The sequence below is a fragment of the Sprattus sprattus genome (assembly GCF_963457725.1).
Source record: "Sprattus sprattus genome assembly, chromosome: 3".
In the NCBI taxonomy this organism is placed as follows: domain Eukaryota; kingdom Metazoa; phylum Chordata; class Actinopteri; order Clupeiformes; family Clupeidae; genus Sprattus; species Sprattus sprattus.
Genome location: NC_137922.1, coordinates 7,426,739 through 7,442,539, shown reverse-complemented (window position 1 = coordinate 7,442,539; position 15,801 = coordinate 7,426,739). Strand labels below are relative to the sequence as shown.

The 15,801-nt window shown below is 41.5% G+C and overlaps 1 protein-coding gene across 1 annotated transcript in view; it reads left to right on the top strand.

Moving 5' to 3' along the window:
- The window catches only part of negr1 (neuronal growth regulator 1), a gene marked incomplete at both ends in the record, with an annotated part of 115,571 nt that overhangs the window by 26,592 nt on the left and 73,178 nt on the right, over positions 1 to 15,801 (top strand). The window contains one exon of the mRNA XM_080836063.1: positions 330 to 568. Within this exon, the coding sequence (XP_080692189.1) occupies positions 330 to 568 (239 nt within the window). The remainder of the gene's footprint in view (positions 1 to 329; positions 569 to 15,801) is intronic.

Genomic DNA, 15,801 nt, shown 5'->3' with positions numbered 1-15,801 from the left:
TTAAAGGTCCTTGAAATCAACTAAGTGCTTTCAAATGCTGCAAAAGAGTGAATGGTGAACCACAGTGACACAAGCTACCCTTGAACGTTACTGTGCTTTAAACATTTACATTAAAGCCTTACGTGCTGGTGGCAGCCTACTGGCAAACAGTTTGGAGTGGTGCATTTGTTTGTTTTGTCCCTCAATCAATATTTTTCACAACACGGGACGCTATCATGTATTTCAAGCCGGTCAGTGTGTTCGTCTACATGGCCAGTTATAAACCTTCAAAGCTCTGGAGAGTCACTGAATCCATGAATTCTTATCTGTTGATTTTGTTTTCTTTGCAGATGCTACCTATTGGATGGGAAATCGAAAGGAGCATGGTTGAACCGCTCTAGTATCATATACGCAGGGGTTGACAAATGGTCAGGGGATCCTCGCGTGTCCATCGTAACAAGCGTCGGGGACAAACACGAATACAGCCTTCAAATACAAAAAGTGGATGTTACAGACGATGGCCTGTATACCTGCTCGATCCAGAGTAAACGCAATATACAGCCTAAGCACATTCAGTTAACCGTAAGAGGTAAGCTTGAACGACAATCTCATTATTCTGTTTTTCTATAAGGCTTTTCAGGTGATCCTTGAGAAATGGTGGGAACAGAACTATAATGCGATTGTAGGAAATGTATAGCCTCTAAGTATTATTGAAAGATTGTGCCACATGTATCCGTCTTGTACTAAAAGCACTGGGAATCTGTTTGCTTTTATTATACATTATAAATATGATAGATTTGATTATGTGTTATATTTTACATAGTATATATAGTATGTCAATATTATTAAATCATGAAATAATCACATTTGTTTGTTGATAGAATACAGTATTATACTAGGTAAATATCACACCACTACTGTATGATTTCTCCCCTCCCACCAGTTATTCAATTCAGGGGTTTTTCCAGTTGAGCACACAATTGCAAGGACAGCTATGCGGTGAAATGCAGGTTGACAGCCAGATACATTGATTGGATACATTATATCATGTTCTGAGTAGAGTGCTGCACATGGTGTCTTCTGGTTAAAAGCATTCTCCCTTTCCTTTCCAATCAACCGCTTTTGAAGCAGTTTCACTTGTGTAGGCATGGTAGATGGCCTTGCAGCAGAGTTTCAGAGAAGAATGTGACTTTTCTGTCTGGGGGTATTTGATTTCTCACATACTAAGACTGACCCAGATACCTTTGAAAAGGCACCTCTGAAAATTCCTACTGGCCTATTGACTTAAACCTACGGCTACTACATAGAAACCTCCATGATTAGTGTATTTCGAGAGCCGCATTCAAAGTCAGCAGGACCAGAAGTGTGGAATGAAATGGTCATAAATGCGCTCTTTTTAGGCATGACTTTTTAGGTTGGGAGATGTTATTTACACTTTCTCTAAAACTCATGATGCCATATCACAGCTCTGTGTCCAACAACCGCTGTGCTTTTCACTTATAAAGCAACATTATAACTATAGACTCATAAAGTACATGAATTCAATTAAGCATCATCAGTCTCATCAAGTAGACATGTTTGGATTCAGCAACCCATATGGATAATAATTTCTGAAGTGATTTCTTTCTTTTAGATCTTTTAGAGACAGTGAGACATCAGGGACAATGTGATCTGCAAAGCCAGTCTGATATGTGCACACAAACAACATTTACTTTATCCACCTTTGCTGCTCTGTGGATGAAGATCTTGTATCATGCCCAATGCTTGTGTGTGTGTGTCTGGCTTGCTTGGTTGTCTCCCCACTCAGATGAAAATAATCACGCCAAACTGACATTTTATGAGGCTGGATGTTATATCAGTGCGTATCATCTAGCCAGCAGCTTGGCAGCATGGCAGTATGAGACTAACTATGCACATATTATTCAGTGCAGAGAATGTGCTAAATGCGGCCCGTGAGAAGATGTTAGATAAAATAGCTCAGCCTGAAACTGTGAGATGGGATAGTAGATAGACTCACTCAAAGGTACTAGGGGTGTAAATCACACCCATCATGGCGATTCGATTCAGTATCGATTTCCTGACCCAACGATTCGATTATTTTTGATACTCATGAATACACCACGATACGATTCGATTTCGATTCGATTCGATTAATTTGTTCTTTTTTTACCTTACAGGCTAGACAATGTTTCAGATTTGAAATAAATCAATGAAAGCTGTTATATCGTTATGCATTTTATTTGAGAAACAACAGCCAATAGCAGAAGTAGAAAAGTTGTACTCCACCTAGGCCTATGACAACCTCATTCACTGAAAAATAATAATGCCCCTGTTATAGATTCTGAAAGGCCTTGCATCAAAAAGTACTGTACAAAGTACAAAGTGTTAAGTAACAAAAATAGGCCTATACCACATTCACTATAGAATAACAATACTCAACAAAATCAGTGCAAAAGTGCACTAGCAGCAAACGGTAACAAAAAATAGGCCTGTAGTTAATTCAATTTAAAATGACAATGCTCCACAAAATCAGTGCAATGAGTGCAAATGTGCACTAGTAGCAGCAAATGGTAACAAAAAATACCCCTGTAGGCCTACTTCATTCACTATAAAATAAAAATACTCATCAAAGTGCACTAGCAACAAAAAGTTAAAAAAAAAAAAAAAAAATTAAATCAATACTCTTGCGGACGTGTCGATGCATCGTATCGTCGGCTGTTGCATCGATGCATCGATGCAAAACGATTCTTTTTTACACCCCTAAAAGGTACCAGAGTGCTATGATAGAGAGGAAGTCTCACAGGGCCAGAGCGCTATGATAGAGAGGAAGACTCACAGGACCAGAGCGCTATGATAGAGAGGAAGACTCACAGGGCCAGAGCAGGATGATAGAGAGGAAGACTCACTCACAGGGCCAGAGCGCTATGATAGAGAGGAAGACTCACAGGGACCAGAGCGCTATGATAGAGAGGAAGACTCACAGGGACCAGAGCGCTATGATAGAGAGGAAGACTCACAGGGACCAGAGCGCTATGATAGAGAGGAAGACTCACTCACAGGGACCAGAGCGCTATGATAGAGAGGAAGACTCACTCACAGGGCCAGAGCGCTATGATAGAGAGGAAGACTCACAGGGACCAGAGCACTATGATAGAGAGGAAGACTCACTCACAGGGACCAGAGCGCTATGATAGAGAGGAAGACTCACAGGGACCAGAGCGCTATGATAGAGAGGAAGACTCACAGGGGCCAGAGCGCTATGATAGAGAGGAAGACTCACAGGACCAGAGCGCTATGATAGAGAGGAAGACTCACAGGGACCAGAGCGCTATGATAGAGAGGAAGACTCACTCACAGGACCAGAGCGCTATGATAGAGAGGAAGACTCACTCACAGGGACCAGAGCGCTATGATAGAGAGGAAGACTCACAGGGACCAGAGCGCTATGATAGAGTGGAAGACTCACAGGGACCAGAGCGCTATGATAGAGAGGAAGACTCACAGGGACCAGAGCGCTATGATAGAGAGGAAGACTCACTCACAGGACCAGAGCGCTATGATAGAGAGGAAGACTCACAGGACCAGAGTGCTATGATAGAGAGGAAGACTCACAGGGACCAGAGCGCTATGATAGAGAGGAAGACTCACAGGGACCAGAGCGCTATGATAGAGAGGAAGACTCACAGGGACCAGAGCGCTATGATAGAGAGGAAGACTCACAGGGACCAGAGCGCTATGATAGAGAGGAAGACTCACAGGGCCAGAGCAGGATGAGGGATGCAGGGTTTAAGTACCCGAGCCTCATTAAGACACGTTTCCTTGTGAGCTCTCGCCTGAAGAAATCATTGAAGTCCTGATCTCTGCCCACAGAGTTTGCTATTGACCAGCTCTCTTCCCACTTGAGAAGGTACTTTAAGCACAGAGTATTAGAGCTGTAAGAAGATATCGATACACTTAAGTAGCGCAATATTATGTTTTGTTTTACTGTGTCAATTCTCAAACAGCACTGTATCTATTTTGAATTAATAGTTAGTATGCAAAGATTCAAAGGAAAGAGTGGTTCATTTTGTGTTGTGTTTAAACCCTGACTGCTAGGTATCAGCGTTGTTCTGGTTGCACAAAAAACTTTGTGGTGGTGTGTTCATAATACTATAACAGTTTTCCTAAACTAACCCCTGTATCATTATAGGTATCGTATCGCCAGTTTATGGCCAATACACAGCCCTACAGAGTGTGCCTTAGCATACATCAGTTGGATAACTCAGTTAGGCTATATGATCATATCTGGCCAAGAATCCTGCCATCAAATAAGTGTTGAAACAACTTTGTTGAAATCGACCGAGACTGATACTATGAAGCCATATATCATGACCAAAAACACTTCCATTCCCTACATCACCATTTTCTGAAGAGTGTAGGCTAACATCAGACAATGTCCTTGTCTGTGCTATACATACATAATACAGTAATACGATTTTTAAGTATATTCCTTGATAGTGTTTCTAGATACATTAAATGATACTAGATAGCTGACATGAGTATTTCCACCTCAGTTCTAGCTCTTTATGCTTTTAACAGCCCCTATGCTTGTACCAGCCCAAGTGCTTGTACCAGCCTCTATGCTTGTAACAGCCCCAGTGCTTGTACCAGCCCCAGTGCTTGTAACAGCCCCAGTGCTTGTAACAGCCCCAGTGCTTGTAACAGCCCCAGTGCTTGTAACAGCCCCAGTGCTTGTAACAGCCCCAGTGCTTGTAACAGCCCCAGTATTTTTAACAGCCCCAGTGCTTGTAACAGCCCCAGTGCTTGTAACAGCCTCTATGCTTGTAACAGCCCCAGTGCTTGTAACAGCCTCTATGCTTGTAACAGCCCCAGTGCTTTTCAGAATGAATTCAACCAGGAGTCAACTGGAGCCAGCTGCCGTGGCAGGGCGTGACACGGGGGTGAATGAGTCGTGATTGCTGATCAATCATGGACGCGTCCAGGACAAGTGGGCACACTGAGGCAGTGCTAAATGCCTTGTTGCTCTGGCAGTGTTCCATCACGTGCCAATGAGAAATGTGCTTTTACCATTTAAATGACTACTTCAAAAGTAGCTCCGTGGGTGTCTTTGCCTAGCCACACTCTACAATTTAGTATGATTGCCAGGCTTGGTTAGCATTGTTGAAGGGAGATAAGGACCTGCTTTTTATGCTTTTCTTTTTTAAACATAATTTATCTAATGATATATGGGAATATATATCCGCCCAGATCATTTTAGTATTTGCTAATGGTACCACAAGATGAGCTATTCGGTGAGCTATAAAACGAACTGAACCCACTAAAGACCTTTCAGCCAGTTTTTGGACATAAAGTAGACGATGTGTGGGTGCATGCTTAAACCCCTCCATTGCAGAGTTTAACGGAATATTGGCAATTTGCGTGGAACAAGTGAGATAGGCAGAGCTAGTAAGACATGCGATGAGAGGCTTCATATAGCTGTGTGATACAATAGTTTATTATGAGATGTGTCACAAGAAAAGCAATTCAAATGTGGGTATTATTGCATATTTCAGACAACCCCCCAAAAAATGATAAAAACTAATTTGGAGGAAATTAGAAGTTTAATCCTAGCTTCAGCAAAGGGTTTCATAGAGTGCCTGTAAAGCTTTTATGAGTGTGGTTGTCCTCGTGTTTCACTTGAATGGGCATTTTTGAAAATAAATATTGAAAAAGGTTTAGAGACCCAATACTACTTTGTCCTCTGTATTCTCATCCCAAGTCTTGTGAGATTGTGAGAGAACTAATCACGCCCTAGGGCTTGATTTCCCAAACGGTGGTGAACACAAAACAAATATGTTCTCAGATTTTGTGTCTTTAACTAAACACTACACTTCCTGTCTTGAGAAACTGTTTCTTTATAATAGATGCACTTAAAAGTGTCTGTGTATTCAATTCAGGACAATTATTTGGATTGTATATTTTCATGACACACTTGGTAGGTCTAGGTACCTTTTTGTGTTGCAATGCTTTGTAGCTGACTTTTACAATCTTGTCATTGAGATATCTCAGGCTGCAGTAATCACGTAACCAGTGGATGGCTCCATCAAACTCTTGGTGGTCGTTGCCCTCCTTATATTTACCGTAAACGATTCAAATAATGTAGACAATCAGATGTTTAAGTAGCCTTGATGTGTTCAGTGAGCTGCACTGAATGTTAAGTCATAAACATTTAACATAATTGGTGTGATATCCAGTTATGATTACACAGAAATAGAAACAATCAAATAAAAGCTCTCTGCGTCATCTACGTAAATGACAGCAATTCCTCCGTCTGACAAGTTCCTCTGGAAAGTCATGTGACTACGAGGTGCTAGCCTGCTTATAAGGCAGTTCATTTTTTTAACACTGTGTGCCTCCGTCAGAACATGCTGAGACGGTGGCAGGTGTTTCAGATTCTGTCAGTTGGTAGAACTGTGTCTAAGTAAGTCTGTCTGTTTTGTCACTGAAGAAATGGCATCACTGGAGGCCTGTATTCAACCAGAGATCATAGAGACTATGGCAGGTGATTGGTAATCATGCAGTATAATACCGTATGAAAACATTTCCACTAGTGTTAGGCCTGATTTGCCTTTAGCAGTATTGTGTGATAATGCTTAGGCATTTTCTCTAGTGCAGATCAGGCCATAGAGTCATTTCTTATTACCTGAAGGCTTATGGTCTATGGTTGGCTGGTCTTTATGCGGGCAGGTCAGCCATAATTCATGTGTAGAACAATGTGCATGTGTGAATGAATCATTCACAATGCATGAACCTGCCCGATACACTTATGTAACCGAGAAAAATGAAATATTAAATCATTTTAATAATAAATATTGCATTCATTCATCAGGGCACTACGTATTGGGGGCATCAGCCATGCTGGTGTAAGGCAATGCAACAAACACTCATGCTGATGTTCTGGCATGGAGTCTCCCCTCACAGGGAGCAGCAGTCAATAGGTCCTGTGCAACCACATCCACTTTAGAAACCAAAGCAAGTGTAGAATGCCTCAGTGAAAGTAAACCAATCTAAAGCCAACTTTGACTCTTACAATATAATAATAATAATAATAATAATAATAACACTTTAAACTTATACAGCGCCATTCTAGGTATCCAAAGGCGCTTTACATAGGCAGAACAAGCGAAACACAAAAAGAGCAAACAAAACAAAACAAACCGAGCATTTTAGTAAAAAGAAAGAAAACTAGAGAAGCTTTCCGGAACGAGTCATGGAATGGAAGGTAGGGAGAGAAAGGCGGGTTTGAAGAGGTGAGTTTTGAGAGCTTGTTTGAACGGTGAAAGGGTGGGAGCCTGACGGATGTGGAGGGGGAGGGTGTTCCAGGGGGAGGGTGCAGCAACTGAAAAGGCCCTGTCACCCCAATATACTACATTTTAGCCAAAGGCCCTGTCACCCCAATATATACTACATTTTAGCCATCTTTGCTGGAGTAAAAGTATTATCAGTAGCATTTGCTGAAGTACAACAGCCAGGAAGCCACTGGCTGTATTCACAATACACCCTCAAATTTGTAATATGATTATTCAAAATTGATTTTGAAGCATTTTTTTTATCGTTGACACAGCTGATGTTTACAATACATTCCTAGGTTCCCATTTAGCCAGTGAGCGAGACAGGTCTATCAGAGCGACACAGAGCAGCATGCTTGGCAAGATGCCCCGTCAGGGTCTTGTTATGCTTCGCGGGGATTAGGCTCACAATCCCTTGGCAGCATTTGGAGATCCTGGTCAGATGCCTTCCCAAACACACCTTCACCCGCGAGCCTTATTACTGTAATGGTAGGAGAGAGGAGACAATTACACTGGAGATGGGATGCTGCACTAGTGCTGGAATGACAATAATAAACGAATGATATAATGATAATGATAGGTACCTCTCTCTCTCTCTATATATATATATATATAGATGATAGGTACCTCTCTCTCTCTCTCTATATATATATATATATATATATAAAGAGAGAGAGAGAGGTACCTATCATCTATATATATATATATATAGAGAGAGAGAGAGAGAGAGAGGTACCTATCATTATCATTATATCATTCGTTTATTTTATATATATATATATATATATATATATATACATGTATACACACACACACACACACACACACACACACACACACCCACACACACACACCCACACACAGACAGGTAGATAGAGGTATGTAAGGTAAAACACCCAAGCCTTGTTAAGAGAAGGTTCTTCCTGAACTTTCTTCTGTAAAATGACTGTCAGCACTGATCTCTGACAAAAACGTAACAGCACAGCTGGTTGATGCACATGAAGCGTTTATAAACTTAATTTAGGTATCACCATCACTCAACCATATGCTTTGCCACGATATCAGAAATAATGCACCATGTGCTCCAGACCAAACAGTGGGAACAGTGCTACTATACTAGTTCTCTTACTGAAATGAACAGGGTGAATCAAGGAGTTTTGCCTGGTGCTTCAGTGTCTTACTAACACATACTGTCATGGTAACCAGACCTCTGTCTTATTATGCGCCTCTTTCTTTCAAACCTAGACCAACACAATGGCCTGGGCTAATTATCTTTTAATAAGGACCAACCTTTTCAGTGTCTTATTGTGTGCCAGCCTTACAAAATACCTGATGTATTTGAACTCGGAAAAATGCCTTTTTATACTGCCTGTTAATTATTGGACCGATAAAGACTGTTATGTAGATCACAATGCAACATTACTGTTAAAGTTGTAGTGTGGTTTAGATGTGCTAAGAATTAATGAGGAACAGGAACAGTACATTCTAGAAGAACAGCATGCCTGTTGTCATTGTCAAGACTCTTTTATTGTCTGTGTAGAGAGAGAGCACAAGTAAGTGACATGGAGAACTACAAGGACCAGAACACGTGCTGCTGCAAAAAGCTGACCTTTGCTTGAGTTGCTCATTCATAATTGGATTCCAACCTTTGCTGATTGAATGAGAGAATAAACTCTAGGCGGCTGCACTTACTCGCCACGCTCTAAATTAATTTGAGCAGGGACTAACACGCTCTCCTTAAGAATCTCTGGAAATCGTCATTTCATCAATGTCAATACTGCATAGCCATAACTGCTTCTTGATGTCCCGACTCCAATGTGTTTTTTGCAGAGATTACATTCATCCGTTATATCAGTATGCATTAGTAATAGCCCCCCTTCATAGGCTTGGCTGCGGTTTTGTCTAGGCAGTGTTTATGCTGAGGCGGTGCAGTACACTCTTTCAGCCGTCAGTTTGGAACAAAACACACCCATCACAGACGCGGCGGGGGAGGGGGGGGAATGACAGCCACACCGCCTGGCAAAGATGCAATTTCATTCAGTTTTACAGAACTTGCTCTTTGTACTACACTTGGCTAATCATACCTGTCACTCAAATCTTATACTGTGTGTGTGTGTGTGTGTGTGTGTGTGTTTGTGTGCGTGTGCGTGTGTGTGTGTGTGTGTGCACTTGCTTGTGCCTTTATGTTCGTGTGTGTCTATGTGTGTGTTTGTGTGTGTGTGCATGTATGTCTGTACATGTGTGTGTGTGTCTATGTGTGTGTTTGTGTGTGCATGTATGTCTTTACATGTGTGTGTGTGTGTGTGTGTTTGTGTGCGTGTGCGTGTGTGTGTTTGTGTGCGTGTGCGTGTGCGTGTGTGTGTGTGTGTGTGCACTTGCTTGTGCCTTTATGTTCGTGTGTGTCTATGTGTGTGTTTGTGTGTGTGTGCATGTATGTCTGTACATGTGTGTGTGTGTCTATGTGTGTGTTTGTGTGTGTGTGCATGTATGTCTTTACATGTGTGTGTGTTTGTGTGTGTGTGTGTGTGTATGTGTTCCATTATTAGATGATCTCTGCTTGGAAATTGCTACTGTCAGCTTTAGCTAATTAAAATAAGTGAAGACAAAGGTCAGAGCCTTTTTTTTCAATGTTATTTCCCCTTAAGGCTGGATCTGCTAATAAAAAAAGACACATTTGGTTAGCACCCCAGTTAGCACCAGAGGGACCTGAATTTATCTGCGTTACAATCACTTCCATCAGTATAGAAAGATAAGAAAGCCGCAGAGCCTCAGAATAATTTAAGTAAATGCAAAATATCCCATTAAGACGATTAACACCTAGGTAGCTTATTTGCTTGGCTTTACAGTGCCACATGATAGGAGGGATGGGATGGATGGATGGAAGTGGCTATAAGAAGTACTGTAGTATTTAGAAGGCTTAGCGTCGATGTTTAGAAACCTTGCAATGACTGGTCACATTTCAACTTAAAACATTTGAGTCCAAAAGGAGTCTAGTGCTGTGTCTATAGTCTGTTGAGGTCTGAGAAGGACCATTGAAACAGAAACACTTATCTATCCATTTGTTTACGCACTTAAACAGGCATTTGGGTGTACGGTACCATCTAATCTTGAGGATTGCTCAGAAGATAAAAACGGAACGCTCTAAAATGTCAGACACACTCAACAAGATGTATCACTTATTATTGTCTAGACACTCAACAAGATGTTCTACTTATTATTGTCTTGGTGTTTTTTTGCAGAAGGTGACCCAGAGAGAGGCAGCTCACCTCGCTCATTACCTGTGGAGTACTGTGCAGACAGCCAGAACTGATAAAAGGGAAAAGAGGCACTGTCAAATTTAGTAAATCATACCACATTGGAATTACACAAACTAGTCTTGTTTCTCTTCAAAACGTGATGTTAATACATTGAAATAATGTATTTTGTCACAGCGTTCAATTTATCCAACTAAATCATGTAGGACAAGCGTAAAACAATAAAACAAGTTCACCACTGGGTCAACATACATGATAACATTAGGTACCTGGCAAACCTTTCTACACCACCTCCTTGTTAAATGGATTCCCATCAGCCTTGGCTAAAATGTGTACGTGAATGTCCGTTGTTCTCAGGTTCCAATCACTTGAGGACGTGGGCTGTGTCTTTGTGTTTTGCTGTGACGTGTGCCATTATTTCTTCCCACCATGAGAATGTCGGGTATTGATAGTCCCCAAGATCTCAGTCATTCCTTTGTTCAGTTTGACCTACTCAGGTTATGTCATTTTTAGAAGCGGGGACATTTAAGCAATATAGCACGAGTGGGAGTGGGGTAGGTAAGGGATAATCCCACGGGTGGTGTTCGGCCGTAGCCACCGAGGCCGCCAGGCCGAGTGGCGTAGGCAACAACACCCGTGGGATTATCCCTTACCTACCCCACTCCCACGAGTGCTATATTGCTTTTATAAAACAATTCTACAGTCAACAAATTAACATTTCAACACGAAGTTATTGATTAAAAATGGTTTATTTCGCCATTGTTTTCTCCGCAACAAAAAATAGTTCCATTGTCAACGTCTTGGTTTGGAATTTTAAAAACTTTGAAATAACGGTTATCATCAATGCGAATGTTTCATCGCGGAGTGATTTATTTTTAGCTGTGAAAAGTCCCGTAACTGTAGGTATGTTGTAGAATAACCTATAGCATGGAACGTCTCTCGTCCAATCAGAAACAGCTAAATTACGCGCTAGAACCCAATTGTTTTATAATCCAATATATTGATCCAGTTGCAGTGACATTGCAATATATTGATCTATTTGCAGTGACATTGCAATAATTTAAATACAACCTGTTTATGATTATGTTCCTTATCTGCCTGCTAATGAAACCTGCAGAGCTCTATAATGCTACATGTTACATGATTCAACAATAAATCTATTGCATCCTTTTCATAACCTTAATTTAAACACATTTCATCGGAATTAGTTGGTCAAGTTGAGTCTATTGTAAGGGGCCTAAATACATTTTGTAAACTGAAAGAGAAGAGCTGCGTTGATTTAACACATTTAATTCATGTCCACATTACAATTAAGCAAATCCAAACAGTGTGTCATCTGTCCCCATCAAGGCTGACCTCCACACTCAAATTGCCATTTGCTACACCCAAGGAAAGGGCACACAAGCAATCTGAAGTAAAAGCTGCATCAATAAAATGGCATCTTTTAGTCAAGCCCACCCCACCCACCACCATCCCCATCCCCTGCCTCCTGTCCTCCAGATCTTCTCTTGCCTTTAAAGTCATTCTTTTGACCTGGCAGATCATCTCAGCTTATTTATATCTGAAATAAATATGACATAAGTAGGACAGTGCTCTGTGCTTCTGTGTGAGAATACCTGGTGCTGGGGACGGGGCTGATGTGGTGTTGTGTTCACTGCAGGGTCAGTGGAGGCTTCTCATCAGGGAAGAGAGTCATTGATTAGATGAAAATCATACCGACAGTATTGCCAAGGGAACAGTGACTTTAGATGAATAATGAACAAAGAACAAGCATTTCAAAAACATTTTAAGAATAGTTCAAAATTTTAAGAATAGTTCATTTTTAATTTTAAGAATAGTTCAAAAAAGAGAAATGTTGCAGCCGTGTCTAAAATCCTCTTTTGATAATGAGTGTTAACAAGCACAAATGTAGTCTTATTTTAGCTTTGTACGATATTATGGCCGATATTTTCATGGGCATTTTTACCTAATTCACTGTTGCTGGGTGTATCTGTGCTGTAACATTTGCAGGTTGCGGCTCCGTGCTGTCGGTAAAAGGTTGGGAAATGATTTCAGCACAGGCAACCTTCACAACACATCACGCCCCTAATTGGGCATAAAAATATCACAGGCAACACTGATGGCCCAATCCCAGCATGCACCACTCCCAGCGTGCACAAGCACAACCACAGTAGAAGCAAGCTGAAATTGGCAAAATCCTTTTGTTTCGGAAAACTTCCCCTCATGTCGATGTTTTGTTTCTTCCTTGGTGTTTTTGTTTGTTCCCAACCGTAATACTGCACAGTACATCTTCCTCTGACAGCCTTGGCTATATTTATAGAGAGATGAAAACCAACATGTTTAATTGGCTATGTGATGCTCTAGATGAAATAATTGTTTACTGTACATAATGAGAAAGGTTATGACTTGTTTGTGAACCGTATTGAAACAATATTCACTCTTTCCAGAGGTTTTCTTGCCTGTGTGCCAGTGAATTCAGATATGGACAAATATAGCTACTTAAAAGCTAGAGGACACTTGAGGAGTAATCCATGCTTTTAGGCTTCGCACCCAGCAGCTTAGTCATGTTTGCCATCCTCACCATCAGTCCTGTGTTTGAACACAGAAAGCGTCCACTTGTTAGCCCTCACAGCCATCAGCAGAAACCAGCCCACACACACACACACACACACACACACACACACACACACACACATGCATTTTTCTCTGAGTAATCGCCCTTTCCTTGCTACGACTAAAATCTTCCCTTTCACTTAGCAGACAGCGCTATCTGTCATACTTGTAAGTGAGGAGCCAGTGGAGAGAGATGTTCAAAAAACAATCGGCTGTTCAATGCTAACGCAGCAGCAGGCTATTCGTTTCAGTAATGGCCACCAAGGTACTCCCAGAATTGGTCTGAAGCGCAGTGACACAGGCTGTATTTATTGCACGTCAGGCGCCTATTGAGGAGCCCTTACTGTAGGGAGATATCTTAATCCGTCTCTTTGTTTTGTGGACAAGTGGACAAGTGCACCCTGAAAGGACTTACAAAGATTAACAGCATTTTGAAACTTTGTAATTGCATCAATCTAAAGTTAATCGAAATTAATCTAAAGAGTTAAGGTTTAGGGTAGGGTTGCTGTTCCAAAGTAAAATCGCGTTACACACCGAGAGGTAGTGTGTTAAACTTAGCGGTGTAATAGCATTGTAACAAGAGACCTGGGCCTCGTTTCCCGATAACGATGTATCTTAACGGCCTACGTGGATTTTCGCGACATCGTACACTAAGTAGCACTTTGTATTTACGTGCGTTTCCCAACCATCAACTTAAAGTCAGGTGCACGAGCGCAACGTGCACGAGTTCTTAAGTAGCTCTTAGGAGCTGTTTACGTCAGGTTAACCTGTTTACGTTAATTGCTGTGAAATTAGGTAGCCTATGCGTGCATCGAACGTGCAATGTGCACTAAATTCGGGGCGGGGATAGTAACGCCATCTCCAGCAGAGAAGCCTATTTAAACTGTGTTCCCATTGTAAGGACATTTAATACGATCTGTCTGAGAGTGGGCTGTCAAAGCTAGCATCTTCAAAGTCATACAGTACAGTAGGCTACATACATTCAATAAAATTAACCTACATTTGAGTCCAACTGCATGACCATTCTTGCCCTACACTTACCCTTACAATAAAGAAGTGATCCTATTTCAACCATAACTTCATTTTAAATAATGTCTTTCTTTATGACATTTAGTTTATAGTTTAGACAGCAACGTTGACATCTACAGTATATTCAACTGCATCCACTACATAATCTCAAACTTTATTTGTTGGTAACTCTCCAAAAAGGCTACCATTAACACATTTCTTAATGAAAAGGAAACATGCATCACAATAATACTTCAGTGTAACCTGTACCTATGTGGAGTGCAAATATGTCTTGCCATTACACTACCCAACAGCCCTACGTCTGCTAACACTACAGAATGCATAATTCCTACGGGCAATGCACTAGTTTTGTATAGCCTAATCTTTATTTTCAAATACTCAATATTCTTTATTTCTATTTTGATGGGAATAGGCAGGTGAAACAATGACATTCTCATGATGTGCTATACACAGAAACATCGTTTGGATTTCTTCTACATAATATACAACCATCTAGCTAGAAGCTACCATATAAGCCAATGGAGTGGTGGCATAAGCGCTAAATGTGCCATCAAACTACTGTTTGAAAGCTTCAGTCAAGACCTAAATACTCTGCATTGGTCGCGTAGCACATTTCCGATCAAACCGAGTCATTATAAACATATAAAAAGTTGTGTAGATAGCTTTATTCATGTAAAATATTCCTCGCTTCAAGTAGCCATGTTTTTTTTTTTTAATTCCCCTTTCTTCCAAACGACGGTCGAACGACGCCCCTGGTGGATTAAATCGCTAAGTGTGAAGTTACTACTGGTCCTGACCACACGTAGAATTCTTCTCAGCGAAAGATACACTTAAGCTAAGTGTGGCGTTGGGAAACCCGTCTGCAACGTAGGAATCCTCTTACGAGCGATTTCAAGTGCTTTTTAGGCTAAGTGCGCGTTCGGGAAACGAGGCCCTGTTTCGCACATTAGCCAGAGACTACCCAGATACTATTTACCACAACTTTGGTCTGTTCAGCTAAATTCAGTTTTTTATATCACCCTGGATAATACAGAGAGCCTTAGAATGAGTGCTGGAACAGTTTAATTGTGTTCCGTTCAGGCCGGCTTTGCAGTCTTGAGCTTTTTGACACGTGGTAGAGTTATATTAAGAGACAGCATTACAGACGGCATAACGAGAGGAGGCCAAGAGTCGCAGGAATCATTACCGTCACTCAAACTTCACGGCGGCTCTCCCTGCCCGCGCCGCTCTCTGTCTGAGCGTGAAGCTAAGCCTCTGGCCTGCTTGCATCACCACAAACACAGGCACCGACACAGCCATGGCCTTTAATTGAGCATTCCTACTTCCTGATAGCGCCTGACAATGGGGCCGATCCTTGCCATCAGTGTCGACTCTGGCCTGTCCCAGTGCTCGCCGGCATCTGGGGTGTAAGTTGCGTCACTGAATGTGAAGACAGTGACGTGACCTGCAGTAATTAACATGATGCACAGTAATTCATGACATGCTCCGGTAATCAATCACAGTTCATGGTTTCTTTCCATATGATGACAGCGTCTGCACTGGGTCTGTTGAATAGAACCTCAGGTAGCCTACAGGTGAGCTGGTTTAACTGTTATACT